At 43.8% G+C, this 16977-nt stretch overlaps 1 protein-coding gene across 1 annotated transcript in view; it reads left to right on the forward strand.

Annotated features, from left to right (window-relative positions):
* Positions 1 to 368: 368 nt before the first annotated feature.
* Positions 369 to 16977, forward strand: part of ak3 (adenylate kinase 3) — a 41250-nt gene continuing 24641 nt past the window's right edge. The window contains exon 1 of the mRNA XM_078570492.1: positions 369 to 698. Within this exon, the coding sequence (XP_078426618.1) occupies positions 551 to 698 (148 nt within the window). The 5' untranslated portion in view covers positions 369 to 550. The remainder of the gene's footprint in view (positions 699 to 16977) is intronic.

Genomic DNA, 16977 nt, shown 5'->3' on the forward strand with positions numbered 1-16977 from the left:
TAACCCTATGTATTACACCCCAAACTACACCACCCACATTATACCAACTTATATTACACCGCCTGACCATACCCCAGGATTGCGTCCCCTGATTACACCATCTACACTACACCCCCTGTGTATACCACCCACATTACACCCCCGATTATACCACCCATATTGCACCACCTGACTGTTTATACCACTTACATTACATCACCCGACTGTACTCCACATTACACCCCCTTTTTACACCACCCATATTACACCCCGCCCCCATTGATTTAAGGTGAATATATGCGCTTTTAGTGTTGTAAACAGACACTGCCATGCCTTTCTGCAGACTGCACTCCGCTCGATTACAGCTCATGTGTTCTTCCCTCCCTATCCAGTGTCACTTCCTGTGAAGAAGCTCAGATGCCGCCTCTTGGACAGTGCAGAGTCCAGGAGACAGCGGATCGCTGCGGTGCTGCAGTCCGGCTGCCGGGAGGAGAGGGGCTGCGGCTGAGCTCTCCGCACTAGCGGACGTGGCAGGGCACAGGGCTCGGCTCGTGTTGTGTTGTGTTGAGAGATGGGGGCCCGGCTCCTGTTCCGCGCTATCATCATGGGCCCTCCCGGCTCGGGAAAAGGGACCGTGTCCGAGCGCATCGTCAAGACCTTCGGACTAAAGCACCTGTCCAGCGGAGAGCTGCTCCGAACAAACCTCAGGAATGAGACAGGTACCGGGAGCAGAGAGGGCTTTGCCGGCGGCGGGGAGAATCTCTCCATCCACTCCCCCTGGTCTGAGTGAAGTCCCTTTGTGTTGGAATTGTATGTTCAGCCTCCCCGTGTAACTCTGAGCATCATTGATTCGCTCTAACCTGCGATAAATGTCTTTTTATTTTTGGCAACGTTTGCAGTTTTGGTTATTTGATACACGATTTAGTTCAGGAATTGTGCCTGTTAAAACAACCTTCTTCTAAGTTACATGAGACGAGAACCCTGGAAAAATGCGCGAAACCCGGTTAGCCCCATTTGGAAAATAAAGACCGCAGTTCATGTTGAGTGGGCTTCAGGCCACATTTGCCATTGTTAAAGCGTTTTATTTTTTTTTGCAAAAATATACTTTATTCATAAAATATCTTCAACCATATTCCAAACCATTTCAAAAACACCATTACAAGGGTACAATCCGGTTCAACTTTTACAAAATGTATCACCAGGTGCATCAGTACAAACAATATTACAATCATTTACAGCCTTTCATTTTGAGCTGTGTTAAAGCGTTTTATTATTCTCAGTAAGGAAAACAAACAATGCTGGGAATAATAAGCAGGCCAGGCAGCATCTGTGGAGAGAAACAGAGTTAACGTTTCAGGTCCGCATGACTTTTCTTAAGAACATCTTTCCAGCTCCGTTTTGCTTTTGTTAGCCTTCTCTCAGTGGTAGCACTGGATTCTGTGTCTGCAAGTCGTGGCTATAAGCCCCATTCCAGAGATGATCCAGCCTAGCACTGAGGGAGTGCAATCCAATGAGGTTTTAAACTGTTCGTTCCTTTGAGTTGAGTGTGGAAACATTGAATCCTAAGAATAGTTACAGCACAGAAGGAGGCCATTCAGCCTGTTGGGTCCGTGCTGGTTCTCTGCAACAGCAACAGTCTCGTTCCTCTGCGCTCTCGTGCAGCCCTGCAGATCTCCTCCCTCCAAGTATCCACTAGCATCATTAATGGTTACAGCATTAGAAGGATTCCATCAAAAGTTAGTTAAGCCTTCCCTATTGTGACACCCGTTATTCGAAGAAAAACAGATAGTTCTGGTATAAAAACAGAAAGTGCTGGAAATGCTCAGCAGGTCAGGCAGCATCTGTGGAGAAACAGGGTTAACATTTCAGGTCAATGACCTTTCATCATAAATTTATTTTATTTCAAATTTCCTGCAACTGCAGCATTTTGCTTTTGTATTAGCTCTGTTGGTGTCTAGGCTGATATTTATCAGTAAGGCAGGTTATCTTGCTGCTATTTGTAGGAGTTTGCTGTGTGCAAATTGACTGCTGTATGTGCAAGTTCTTTATTCAGAATAAGGTTTGTGTCTTTCTGGAAATAGTGACCTGATATTTGATTTCTGTCAGATGTTTCAAAACAAAAATACAGTAGTTGCAAAGTAGAAGACACAATGTAAATAAAAGTTGTCATAGCTGGATGGGTGCTGTGTTTGCTTAGTGCCCTTTGACCAGCCATTCAGTTTATCGCTTACCATTAAACTTATGCTCCTCTCAATCTGGAACAGGACCTTGCAGAGAGAGAAATTATAATGAAACTTGTTCCCCTGTAGAATGATCACTCTGATCATTGAAGGGGAGAGAACAAATCAGTGATGTTCTTTCAGTACACGAAGAGAAACATTTTCAGTGAGGCCTGCTTTCTAAACCAAAAGTTCCTTGAGTATTTCTTTCAGAGCTTCGTTTATTGCCTATTTTGCACACACTGCAGGTCTCAAGTTTGCTGAACACTGTTTACATTTCATATAACTGACATAATAAACCTACTATAGTCTTAAGCACAATCTCAAAAAAGTTAGTTAAGCCTTCCCTATTGTGACACCCGAAACGGGTACATAATCTTATGTTGAATATAGCTTTTTTTATATGTTTAAAATCTTGATTATAAATTCAATTTGTTGCAGCGTAGCATCTTTAACATAGCAACATGTTCCAAGGCACCTCACCATAGAACCATAGAAAAGTTACAGCACAGAAGGAGGCCATTTGGCCCATCTTGTCCATGCCAGCCTGAGGACACCCAGGTGCCCTTTCTAATCCCACCTTCCTTCACCCAGCCCATAGCCCTGCAGCTTACAGCAGTTAAGGTGCAGATCCAGTTACTTTTTAAAAGAGCTTAGAGTTTCTGCCTCTACCTCCAACTTGGGCAGCGAATTCCAGACACCCACTACTCTCTGCGTAAAAAAGTTCTTCCTCATGTTCCCCCTACACCTTCTGCCACTTATCTTGAATCTATGTCCCCTGGTTCTAGAATTCTCCACCAACAGGAGTGTTCTCAGCTAAATTTTGATGCTGAGCCACATGAGGAGAAACTAGGATAGGTAACCAAAAGCTTGGTCAGAGGTAGATTTTAAGGACCGTCTTAAAGACAGAGAGGTTTAGGGAGAGAATTGTGAAACGTAGAACCTGTGCCATGCCATCAACTCATCAGTGGTGGGGCAATGAAACTCAGGAATCCACAAGAGATCAAAATTGGGAAGTGCAGAGACATTGGAGGGCTGTAGGATTGGAGAACTTTACAGAGATAGGGAGGGATGAGGCTATGGAAGGCTTGAAAACAAGCACGAGTACTTCAAAATCAAGGCATTGTTGGACCCAGACCCAGTGTAAATCGGCAAATACAGGGGTGATGGGTGAATGGTGCGAGTTAGGATGTAGCCAGCAGAATTTTAGATGAGCTTAAGTTTGGAGGGTGGAAGATGGGGAAATTGGCCAGGAGAGCATCGGAATGATTAAGTTTAGAGGTAACAAGGACATGGAAACTCTTTCGAGTTACCAACAGTCACAGATTGCAACTTCTTTTGAGTACAATCACAGTTCTTGGTTTTCCGGGAGTGGGACATGAACCCACAACCCTCTGATTCAAAGGCGAGGGTGCTATGAACTGAGCCACAGCTGACACCTCTACAAGGACATGGAAACTCTTTCAAGTTATCAACAGTCACAGATTGCAACTCTTTTGAGTACAATCACAGTTCTTGGTTTCCGGGAGTGGGACGTGAACCCACAACCCTCTGATTCAAAGGCAAGGGTGCTATGAACTGAGCCACAGCTGACACCTCCAAAGGTGTTGTGTGTGAAACTCTTTCGAGTTATCAACAGTCACAGATTGCAACTCTTTCGAGTACAATCACAGTTCTTGGTTTCCGGGAGTGGGAACAAGGACATGGAAGATGGTGTCTGCAGCAGACCATTTAAAGCAGATCATTAGTTTATTTGACAAGGCTGATCAAATTGATTGTTAAAGTTGATATTGTTTTGTCAGTAGTAATTCTGGAATAAAGAGCAAAAACAAGCTGGAAAACATTGGGTTAATCAGTATCTGCTAAGTAATGAGAAAGGTCTTTCATTCATATAGTAACTTTATTAATTTTTCACAGCTAATAAGAATAGCTATAATGTAGGGATATACAGCAATTGAATAGTGCAGAACAAGGTTCCACAACAGCAATATGTTCATGACTAGAAAATCAGTATTTAGTGGTGTTGGCTGAGGGATAATTGTTGGCTAGGAGGCTAGAAGAACCTATTTTCTTCAGAAAGTGCCATGGAATCTTTCATTTTTACCTGAGGCCAGCCAGCACTTCTAACACTGAAGTGTCAGCCAAGCTTGCATGTAGCCGATCAAGCAGGCAGCTTTCTCCTGGATGGTGTCGAGCTTCTTGAGTGTTGTTGGAGCTGTACTCAACCAGGCAAATGGAGAGTATTTCTTCACACTCCTGACTTGTGCCTTGTAGATGGTGGACAGGCTTTGGGAGTCAGGAGGTGAGTTACTCACCACTGAATTCCCAGCCTCTGGCCTGCTCTTGTAGCCACAGTATTTATATGGCTGGTTGGTCCAGTCCAGTTTCTGATCAATGGTTAACCCCCAGGATGTTGATAGTGGGGGATTCAGCGATGCTGGTGCCATTGAATGTCAAGGGTTGGTTAGATTCCCTCTTGTTGGAGATGATCATGGCCCAGCACTTGTGTGTTGCGAATGTTACTTGCCACTTGTCAGCCCCAGTCTGGATATTGTCCAGGTCTTTCTGCATTTGGACATGGACTGCTTCAGCCTCTGAGTTGTCGTGAATGGTGCTGAACATTGTGCAATCATCAGCGAACATTACCACTTCTGACCTTATGATGGATGGAAGGTCAAGCAGCTTAATACGGTTGGGCCTAGGACACTACCTTGAGGAATTCCTGCAGTGATGTCCTGGGGCTGAGATGATTGACCTCCAACAACCACAGCCATCTTCCTTTGTGCTAGGTGTGACTCCAACCAGCGGAGAGCTTTCCCCCTGATTCCCACTGACTTCAGTTTTTCTAGGGCTCTTTGTTGCCACACTCGGTCAAATGTGGCCTTGATGTCAAGGGCAGTCACTCTCACCTCACCTCTGGACCTTAGCTCTTTTGTCCATGTTTGAACCAAGGCTGTAATGAGGTCAGGAGCTGAGTGGCCCTGGCGGAAATCAAACTGAGCAACAATGAGCAGGTTATTACTGAGTAAGTGCTGCTTGACAGCACTGTCGGTGAGTGCCTGCATCCATCATTCTGCTGATGATTGAGAGTAGACTGATGGGGCGGTAATTGGCCTGGTTAGAATTATTCTGCTTTATGTCCTTTTGGGCAGTTTTCCACATTGTCGGGTAGATGCCTGTGTTGTAGCTGTACTTGGACAGCTTGGCTAAGGGCATCGTAAGTTCTGGAGCACAAATCTTCTGTACTATTGTTGGAATGTTGTCAGCACCCGTAGCCTTTGCAGTATCCAGTGCCTTCAGCTGTTTCTTGATGTCATGTGAAGTGAATCGAATTAGCTGAAGGCTGACATCTGTGATGCTGGGATCCTCAGGAGGAGGCCAAGATGGACCATTCATCCAGCACTTCTGGCTGAAGATGTTTGCAAAAGCTTCAGCCTTATCTTTTGCACTGATGTGCTGGGCTCCGTCATCATTGAGGATGGGAATATTTGTAGAGGCACCTCCTCCAATGAGTCGTTTAATTGTCGTCCACCATTCACGAATGGACCTTGCAGGACTGCAAAGCTTAGATCTCACCCATTGGTTGTGGGATTGCTTATCTCTGTCTATCAAAATTGCTTTTGCTGTTTGGCGTGCAAGTAGTCCTGTGTTGTAGCTTCACCAGGTTGACATCTCATTTTAGGTGTGCCTAGTGTTGCTGCTGGCATGCCTTCCTGCACTCTTCATTGAAACAAGGTTGATCCCCCAATTTGATGGTATTGGTCAGATAGGGGATATGTTGGCCATGAGGTTACAGATTATGGTTGTATACAGTTCTGCTGCTGCTGTTGGCCCACAGTGCCTCATGGATGCCTAGTTTTGAGTTGCTAGATCTGTTTGAAATCTGTCCCATTTAGCATGGTGGTTGTGCCACACAACACAATGGAGGGTATCCTCAATGTGAAGAATGGACTTTGTCTCCATAAGGACTGTGCAGCGGTGACTCCTACCAACACTGTCATGGTGTTACGACACAGCAGATGGAAAATGCTGAACTGTTAAATCCCAGAGGGAAACTTGAAACAACTGTCACAACTGATTTTCAATTTGTATGTTTCGCAATGCGAGCTTTGAGTTCTTAATAATAATACCGAGTCTTAAGACATTTTTATAAAACTAAATTAAACATTTATTAATAAGAGAAAAGATTGTAAGCACATACATATGCCTACAAATTACTACTACAATAAATTTTAAATCCCCTAGTTAATCTGATTCCCAGTTAAGGTGTACACATAGACTTTAAAAGACCCAGGCAAAATAAATATGATATCATGACACAGTCGAATTTGAAGGAGTTTTCTTAACCAGTTCATTGAAAACAGCAGCTTGATACATAGATGCTGAAGGCTTTTCACACTTGTTAGATCTTAAAAATGCCTACCTTTACACACAGTCTTCGCTCCTTTATACGTATTTTCCTTTTTAAATGCAAATTCCCATTGTTTCACTATGTCTTTGGACTTCTGATAATAAAAATCTCTCATAGCACTAAGTTTTACCAGTAATCTTTAGAAAAAATAAACACACTGTTTCTAAACTTCACCTGGCCAGGTGACACATTTCACCCCTCCTTTGAAAACAATCTAGTGTGGTTCATTTAAAAATACAAATACTCTTTACACTTTATATCAAAGCCTTCAGACCAGCTGTTTTTAACCCAATTAAGTCTCTCTCACACACACACATATAGACACAGATACTACTATTTTACAATAAATTCCAATAACATTATTATATCTTCCTGACACATAGACAGATGCATCTGCAGCAGGTAGATTGGTGAGGACAAGGTCAAGTATGTTTTTTCCTCTTGGTTCTCTTGCCACCTGCCACAGACCCAGTCTAGCAGCTATGTCCTTTAGGTCTCAGCCAGCTCGGTCAGTAGTGGTGCTACCAAGTCACTCTTGGTAATGGACATTGAAGTCCCCCACCCAGAGTATATTCTGTGCCCTTGCCACCCTTGCTTCTTCCAAGTAGTGTTCAACATGGAGGAGCACTGATTCATCAACTGAGGGGTTTGGGTGGGGGGGGTGGTTCAGGATGGTAGCCAGCAGAAAGTTTCCTTACGCATATTTGACCTAATGCCATGAGATTTCATGTGGTTCAGAGTCGATGTTGAGGACTGTCAGGGCAACTCCCTCCTGACTGTATGCCACTGTTTCGCCACCTCTGCTGGGCCTGTCCTGCCAGTGGGACAGGACATATCCAAGGATGGTGATGGTGGTGCCTGGGACATAATCATATTCACCAAATCATACCTTACAGACAATGTCAGACTGTTAGTAAGGAGGACTTTGCAGGGTCGCCAGGGCTAGGTTTGGTGTTATCGCTTCCAGTGCCTAGGTCGATCCCTGGTGGTCTGTCTGGTTTCATTTTTTTTTGTGGGCTTTGTAATGGTTTGATACAACTGAGTGGCTTGCTGGGCTATTTCAGACTGAACCACATTGCTGTGGGCCTGGAGTCACATGTAGGTCAGGTAAGGGCAGCAGATTTCCTTCCCTTAAGTGCATGAGTGAACCAGATTGGTTTTAATGACAATGGTTTCGTGGTCCCTAACGCAAAGATTAGCTTCTTAATTCCAGATTTACTAAGTGAATTTAAATTCCACCAGCTGCTGTGGTGGGATTTTAGCCCGTGTCCTCCGAGCATTAGCCAGGGCCTCTGAACTGGAGGAACGGCACCTCATCTTCCGACTAGGCACTTTACAGCCTTCTGGACTGAATATTGAATTCAACAATTTTAGGTCATGAACTCTCTCCTCCATCCCTACCCCCTTTCAGATCCCCCTTTTTTCCAATAATTTATATAGATTTTTCTTTTCCCACCTATTTCCATTATTTTTAAATGTATTTCCATCCATTGTTTTCTCTCTACCTTTTAGCCTATTTCGATCCCTTCCCCCCACCCCCACTAGGGCTATCTGTACCTTGCTCATCCTGCTTTCTACCCTTAATGTCACCTATTATCACATTCCTTAGATAATATCACCACCTTCAACACCTCTTTGTTCTTTTGTCTATGACATCTTTTGGTTATCTCCACCTATCACTGAACAAAGAACAAAGAAAAGTACAGCACAGGAACAGGCCCTTCGGCCCTCCAAGTCTGCACCAATCATATTGCCCATCAACTAAAACATTTTGCACTTCCGGGGTCCATATCCCTCTATTCCCATCCTATTCATGTATTTGTCAAGCTGCCTTTTAAACACCACTATCGTACCTGCTTCCACCACCTCCTCTGGCAGCGAATTCCAGATACTCGCTACCCTCTGCATAAAAAACTTGCCCCGCACATCATCTTTATAGTTTTCTCCTCTCACCTTAAATCTATGTCCCCTAGTAATTGACTCTTCCACCCTGGGGAAAAGCTTCTGACTATCTACTCTGTCCATGCCACTCATAATTTTGTAAACTTCTATCAAGTCGCCCCTCAATCTCCGTCGCTCTAGTAAGAACAATCCGAGTTTCTCCAACCTCTCCTCATAACTAATAACCTCCAGACCAGGCAGCATCCTGGTAAACCACCTCTGCACCCTCTCCAACGCCTCCATATCCTTCTGGTAATGTGGTGACCAGAATTGCACGCAATATTCCAAGTGTGGCCTATACAGCTGCAGCATGACTTCCCAGCTTTTATACTCGATACCCCTGCCAATGAAGGCAAGCATGCCATATGCCTTCCTGACTACCTTATCTACCTCCGTTGCCACTTTCAGTGACCTGTGGACCTGTACGCCCAGATCCCTCTGCCCGTCGATGCACTTAAGGGTTCTGCCATTTACTGTGTAATTCCTGCCTGTATTAGACCTTCCAAAATGCTTTACCTCGCATTTGTCCGGATTAAACTCCATCTGCCATTTCTCCGCCCAAGTCTCCAACTGATCTATATCCCATTGTATCCTTTGACAATCCTCTTCACTATCTGCAACTCCTCCAACTTTGGTGTCGTCTGCAAACTTACTAATTAGCCCAGTTACATTTTTCTCCAAATCATTTATGTATACCACAAACAGTAAAGGTCCCAGCACTGATCCCTGCGGAACTCCACTAGTCACAGCTCTCCATTCAGAAAATGCTACCCTCTGTCTTCTATAACCAAGCCAATTCTGTATCCATCCTGCCAGCTCACCTCTGATCCCGTGCGACTTTACCTTCTGTACCAATCTGTCATGAGGAACCTTGTCAAAGGCCTTACTGAAATCCATGTATATAACATCCACTGCCCTTCCACCTGCTGAGTTTTTCCAGGTATTTTTGTTTTTGTTTTGGATTTCCAGTATCCGCAGTTTTTTGCTTTTACCTCTGAATTATTAATCTGGTAACATTACCACTACACCAGCACCTCCCCCATTGTGGGGCGCTGTGTAAATAGCACCTCCCATAATGATTATGTAAGAGAACACATGATGAGGAAACAAAAACAAAAATACCTGGAAAAACTCAGCAGGTCTGGCAGCATCTGTGGAGAGGAACACAGTTAACGTTTCGAGTCCATATAACTCTTCAACAGAACTAAGGAAAAATAGAAGAGAGGTGAAATATAAGCTGGTTTAAGGGGGGGTGGGACAAGTAGAGCTGGATAGAGGGCCAGTGATGGGTGGAGATAGCAAAAAGATGTCATAGACAAAAGGATAACGAGGTGTTGAAGGTGGTGATATTATCTAAGGAATGTGCTAATTAAGGGTAGAAAGCAGGACAAGCAAGGTACAGATAAGCCCTAGTTGGGGTGGGGTGGGGTGAAGGAATCAAAAAAGGCTAAGAGGTAGAGATAAAACAATGGATGGAAATACATTTAAAAATAATGGAAATAGGTGGGAAAAGAAAAATCTATATAAATTATTGGAAAAAAAGGGGGGGGGAATCGGAAAGGTGGTGGGGATGGAGGAGAGAGTTCATGATCTAAAATTGTTGAACACAATATTCAGTCCGGAAGGCTGTAAAGTGCCTAGTCGGAAGATGAGGTGCTGTTCCTCCAGTTTGCGTTGAGCTTCACTGGAACAATGCAGCAGGCCAAGGACAGACATGTGGGCATGAGAGCAGGGTGGAGTGTTGAAATGGCAAGCGACAGGGAGGTCTGGGTAATGCTTGCGGACACACCGAAGGTATTCTGCAAAGCGGTCACCCAGTCTGCGTTTGGTCTCTCCAATGTAGAGGAAACCGCATAGGGAGCAACGAATGCAGTAGACCAAATTGAGGGAAGTGCAAGTGAAATGCTGCTTCACTTGAAAGGGGTGTTTGGGCCCTTGGACGATGAGGAGAGGGGAAGTAAAGGGGCAGGTGTTGCACCTTCCGCAGTTGTGTGGGAGGGGGTTGAGGTGTAGGGGGTGATGGAGGAGTGGACCAGGGTGTCCTGGAGGGAACGATCCCTGCGGAATGCCGCCGGGGTGGGGTGAAGGGAAGATGTGTTTGGTGGTGGCATCATGCTGGAAATGGTGGAGGATGATCCTTTGAATGCGGAGGCTGGTGGGGTGATAAGTGAGGACAAGGGGGACCCTATCATGGTTCTGGGAGGGAGAGGAAGGTGTGAGGGCGGATGCGCAGGAGATGGGCCAGACACGGTTGAGGGCCCTGTCAACCACCGTGTGTGGAAAACCCCGGTTAAGGAAGAAGGAAGACATGTCAGAGGAACTGTTTTTGAAAGTGGCATCATCAGAACAGATGCGACGGAGGCGAAGGAACTGAGAGAATGAGATGGAGTCCTTACAGGAAGAGGGGTGTCAGGAGCTGTAGTCGAAGTAGCTGTGGGAGTCGGTAGGCTTGCAATGGATATTGGTGGACAGTCTATCACCAGAAATTGAGACAGAGAGGTCAAGGAAAGGAAGGGAAGTGTCAGAGATGGACCATGTGAAAATGATGGAGGGGTGGAAATTGGAAGCAAAATTAGTAAAATTTTTCCAGGTCCAGACGAGAGCATGAAGCAGCACCGAAGTAATCATCGATGTACCGGAGAAAGAGTTGTGGGAGGGGGCCGGAGTAGGACTGGAACAAGGAATGTTCCACATACCCCATAAAGAGACAGGCATAGCTGGGGCCAATGTGGGCACCCATAGCCACACCTTTTATTTGGAGGAAGTGAGAGGAATTTAAGGAGAAATTGTTCAGTGTGAGAACAAGTTCAGCCAGACGGAGGAGAGTGGTGGTGGATGGGGATTGTTCGGGCCTCTGTTCGAGGAAGAAGCAGAGAGCCATCAGACCATCCTGGTGGGGGATGGAGGTGTAGAGGGATTGGACGTCCATGGTGAAGAGGAGGCGGTTGAGGCCAGGGAACTGGAAATTGTTGATATGATGTCGGGTGTCAGAGGAATCACGGATGTATGTGGGAAGGGACTGGACAAGGGGAGAGAGAATGGAGTCAAGATAGCAAGAAATGAGTTCCGTGGGGCAGGAACAGGCTGACACGATCTGTCTGCCGGGACAGTCCTGTGTGGATTTTGGGTAGGAGGTAGAAGCTGACCGTGCGAGGTTGGGAGACTATCAAGTTGGAAGCTGTGGAAGGAAGATCTCCAGAGGAAATGAGGTCAGTAACAGTCCTGGAAACAATGGCTTGATGTTCAGTGGTGGGTTCGTGGTCCAGGGGGAGATAGAAGGAAGTGTCTGCGAGTTGACGCTCAGCCTCTGAGAGGTAGAGGTCAGTGCGCCAGAGAACAATAGCACCACCCTTGTCAGCGGGTCTGATGACAATGTCAGGATTGGACCTGAGAGAAGGTGCAACACCTGCCCCTTTACTTCCCCTCTCCTCACCGTCCAAGGGCCCAAACACTCCTTTCAAGTGAAGCAGCATTTCACTTGCACTTCCCTCAATTTAGTCTACTGCATTCGTTGCTCCTAATGCGGTTTCCTCTACATTGGAGAGACCAAATGCAGACTGGGTGACCGCTTTGCAGAATACCTTCGGTGTGTCCGCAAGCATTACCTAGACCTCCCTGTCGCTTGCCATTTCAAAACTCCACCCTGCTCTCATGCCCACATGTCTGTCCTTGGCCTGCTGCATTGTTCCAGTGAAGCTCAATGCAAACTGGAGGAACAGCACCTCATCTTCCGACTAGGCACTTTACAGCCTTTCAGACTGAATATTGAGTTCAACAATTTTAGATCATGAACTCTCTCCTCCATCCCCACCCCCTTTCCAATCCCCCTTTTTTCCAATAATTTATATAGATTTTTCTTTTCCCACCTATTTCCATTATTTTTAAATGTATTTCCATCCATTGTTTTATCTCTACCTTTTAGCCTTTTTTGATTCCTTCACCCCACTCCACCCCAACTAGGGCTATCTGTACCTTGCTTGTCCTGCTTTCTACCCTTAATTAGCACATTCCTTAGATAATATCACCACCTTCAACACCTCTTTATCCTTTTGTCTATGACATCTTTTGGCTATCTCCACCTATCACTGGCCCTCTATCCAGCTCTACCTGGCCCATCCCCTCTTAAACCAGCTTATATTTCACCTCTTTTCTATTATTCCTTAGTTCTGTTGAAGAGTCATACGGACTCGAAACATTAACTGTGTTCCTCTCCGCAGATGCTGCCAGACCTGCTGAGTTTTTCCAGGTATTTTTCTTTTTGTTTTGGATTTCCAGCATCTGCAGTTTTTTGCTTTTATCACATATGATGAGGAGTTGAGAGGGAGAATGTTCATCTCTCCAGCAGTGTTAAACCTAGTCTTGAGTAGCAATGTATAATTTAATAGTATGTAATAAGCCCGCTATTGTTTGAACCCACTAACATCTCAGTAATCATCCATCAGCTAGACTAACTAACATGCAACAGGTTGCTTTGACAGTGCAGCGCTCCCTCGGTATTCCAGTGCCATATTGGCCTAAATTATTTTTTTCCTGAAGTCTCTGGAGTTGAATTTGAATCCACAACATGGCTCAATATCTTTTTTTAAACTTTATTAAAAAGTCCCGTTAGAGAGATGGAGGTGAAGATTATGGTATCCATGCCATGTTAAATTGCAGGTAAGTTTATGCACTTGGTACAGGAAGTTTTATTTCATCTGCTTATAGTCAGTTGATGACCTTCATTTAACACTGCAATTTTTATTAAGTAATTAATTTACATGAACGAAGGTCCAACACCAACCAACATGCTGCAGCTGTGCTGTGCCTTGAGTACTTTTTTAAAAAAATTTTGCTGAGTCACACAGGAATTTTGTTTAATTTCTAATCATTTTAACACTTTGCACAAAAATGCATCTTGAAAAGAAACCTAATCCAACACTTTGTGACTGAAGTATCTGATTAGAAAACAAATCCAAGTTGGTGAATAATTGTTTTGCTTTGCTGGACAAGTTGAACAAAGACCCCCTACATTGCTTTTTGCCAATTAAGATCGCCTGGCTTGCACAAGTAGATGGGTGTTGTCTTGTGAGTGACGTCTGCTTCTCTCTCCCCACCCAGGAACAGATTATATAACTCCTAATTTCTGGGTGTAAAGTTTCAGTATTGTGTGGTTACCATTAGTGTTCAATATTGTCTTTACCACTGACTTCTAAAGGCTCCTTGGATACTGAATTCTCACAATATGTGTGTTGCATCAGGGGATGATATGATAAAAGAGTGAGTTTAAACTAAGACCCAGGAAATTACTATTAAAAAAGTTTATTTTTGAGTGGGGGTGAGAGTAATCATGTTATTCCATTTGTATGTCACATCACTAATTCCTACTGTATAAAATCAAAATTGATGTAAGTTCTGTAATCTGTGCTATTTGATTGCTTATATGTATGTTTTCTTAAAAAAGATCGACTTGTTTTTCAGAAAAGTGCTCAGAAATTTTTCAGTTTGAGATTAATTTTTATAATCCAGTTTATTCTCCATCAAAAGCAAAACACTGTGGTTGCTGGAAATTTGAACTTAGAAAATGTGGTTACACTCTGATCAGGCAGTATCTGTGGCAAGAGAAAAACAGAGTTGAAGTTTTAGGTCAATGACCTCTTATCAGAACTGGAAGAGATGAACATCTTTTAAATAAGTACCAAGCTATTAAAAAAGGGAAGGAAAGGATCAAAATGGAAGGTCTGTTATAGTGTGGAAAACAGGAGTGATTAAATTACAGAACTGGTGATGTTGCCTTCATAGCAATCGAGTTACCTTTACCACTTGGTTTAAGTAGCAGTGGAAAGGCCTTGAGGTGTTTTATTATTTGCTACTGTCAAAGGCTGATGGTTATGGTGCAGGATGAGAAAAGTACATGTATGTGCAAGACTTGGACCTGAAAAGGGATTATCTGTGAACAGTGTTGGAGTGTTGGTCATTGACTTGATGTTGCTTGAATGTGAGATTGTGCTATTGCTGTAGACATCTGCTGCGCTTTGGCCAAGAGGATAATTATGGAAGTTAGGGTTTACATCAAACCTACTCCAAATTTTAAAAAGGAAGATGTTATTGTTAAAAACAAAAAGCTAAAAGCTACTGCGGATGCTAGAAATCCAAAAAAAAACAGAATTATCTGGAAAAACTCAGCAGGTCTGGCAGCATCGGTGGAGAAGAAACGTTAACTGATTTCTTCTCCACCGATGCTGCCAGACCTGCCGAGTTTTTCCAGGTAATTCTGTTTTTGTTTAAGATGTTATTGTTTCTGGCCATTAAATTTATTAGGTGGTCATTACAAATAGGACGAATGTGATTGCCAAACAATACATGGCTATATTCAACACTGTTTTGTGTTAATCCTTCTAATGGTAGGGACAATGATTCTGCAAAAGTATGCTGTTATTGGGGTTTATGATTTAACAATCAAAGTTAAGAAACTAAGAATTTAGACAGCATTTATGGAGAACGGGTTATCCAACTTGGAAGACACATGGCCGACATGGGTAGAAAGCAGGGATGTAACATACTGTGTCAGCTATGGCTCACTGGTAGAACACAACCTGTGAATTAGAAGGTTTTGAGTTTAAGCCCTACTGCAGAGAGTTCAGAAAATAGTCTTGGCTAGTGCTTCAGTGCAGGACTGAGGAACTGCTACGCTGTTGGAGGTGATGTGTTTCCGATGAAATGTTAAACTGAGGCCTTGACTGTCCCCTCAAGTGGCAGAAGAGCAGGGGTAATAATTATCCTGGCCAATAATTATCCCTCGACTAATATTAAAATAAAACAGGTGATCTAGTCACATATTTCATTGTCTGTTTAAGATCCTGCTCTGTACAAATGGGATGCCACGTTTCCAGGATTACAACAGTAACAACACATCTGAAGTACTTAATTGGCTATTTAGTGCTTTGAAACATCCTGAAGCCATGAAAGGTGTGATGTAAACACCACTTTTTTTTGTCTGGGTCAAAGAACAGGTTCCTGGATATAGTCTCAGATGACACTAAGAATCTGATTATTTGATCATTTGTAAAGCACTGTGCCTGACACTGTCCCATAAACAAGTCGCTTGCTGAATGTTTGTTTTTTCTATATTCTTTTGTGGGAAGTGGGTGTCACTGGCAAGGCCAGCATTTGTTGCCCATCCCTAATTGGCCTTGAAATGAGTGGCTTGCTAGCCCTTTCCAGAGAGCAGTTAAGGAGTCAACCACGTTGCTGTGGGTCTGAAGTCGCATGTAGGCCAGACCAGGGAAGGGTGGCAGATTTCCTTCCCTAAAAGACATAAGTGAACCAGGTGGGCTTTCACAACAATCAATGATAGTTTCATGGTCACCATTACTGAGAGTAGCTTTCAATTCCAGACTTTTTTCATTAATTAGTTGATCTGCTCTGGACTGGCCCGAACTGATGGCAGGTCTACAATAGTGATGGCTGTTTTAAATTTGGCAAGTCTAACCACTGCTAGTCTCCCACAATACAAGCCAGGAAGCACAGTGACTTAGAATGGTACTTGGATTGGTGAAGCAGATTAAAGCAGAGAAGTGATACATTTTGGCATGAAGAATGAGAAGAGGCAAAATAACCCAATTGCAATTTTAACGGAAACATAGGAACAGAGATCTGGAGTTGTATCAACACAAGTCTTCGAAGGTGGTAGAATAAGTTGAGAAGACTGTTACAAAAGTTGATGTGGACCTTGGCCTTATTAAAAGAGGCAAAGAGTACAAATTTAAGAATGTTACGTGAAACTTTTATAAAAGTCTGGTCGGACCTCAGCTGACATATTGTGTTCATATCTGGGCACTACACTGTAGGAAGGATGTCAAGGCCTTAGGGAAGGTGCAAATGAGATTCACTAGAATGGTACCAGGGGTGAGGGAATTCGGTTTTGTGGAGAAGCTGGGGTGTTCTCCTTGGAGCAGAGAAGGTTAAAGGTAGGTTTGATAGTGATGTTCAAAATTATGAAAGGTTTTGACTAAGCAACTAATGAGAAACTGTTTCCTGTGGCACAAGGATCAGTTACCAGTAGACATAGGGTTAAGGTGATTGGCAGAAGAACCAGAGCAATAATTTTCACAAAGGAATTGATAAGTAATTGAAGGAGGAAAAACTGCAAGGCTATGTGGAAAAAGTGAGGGAATTGGGACTAGTTGGATAAATCTTTCATAAAGCCGGCACAGGCGTGATGGACTGAATGGCCTCCTTCTGTGCAGTATCATTCCATGACCTGTTATCAGGTGACTACCAATGTAGCTAGATCGCTTGTACTCAGTCATTGTGAATGGGACATGTGGAAGGAGATCGAAAGACACTCACTGCTTGTTCATGATGCTACATGGTAAAGGATTGTCATTCTGTAAAAGACATAGTTATCTGCAAACTGAAATTGAAAAGGGCATAATTCCCTCAGTGGAT

Source organism: Cetorhinus maximus, chromosome 2 (assembly GCF_964194155.1).
Source record: "Cetorhinus maximus chromosome 2, sCetMax3.hap1.1, whole genome shotgun sequence".
Classification (NCBI taxonomy): domain Eukaryota; kingdom Metazoa; phylum Chordata; class Chondrichthyes; order Lamniformes; family Cetorhinidae; genus Cetorhinus; species Cetorhinus maximus.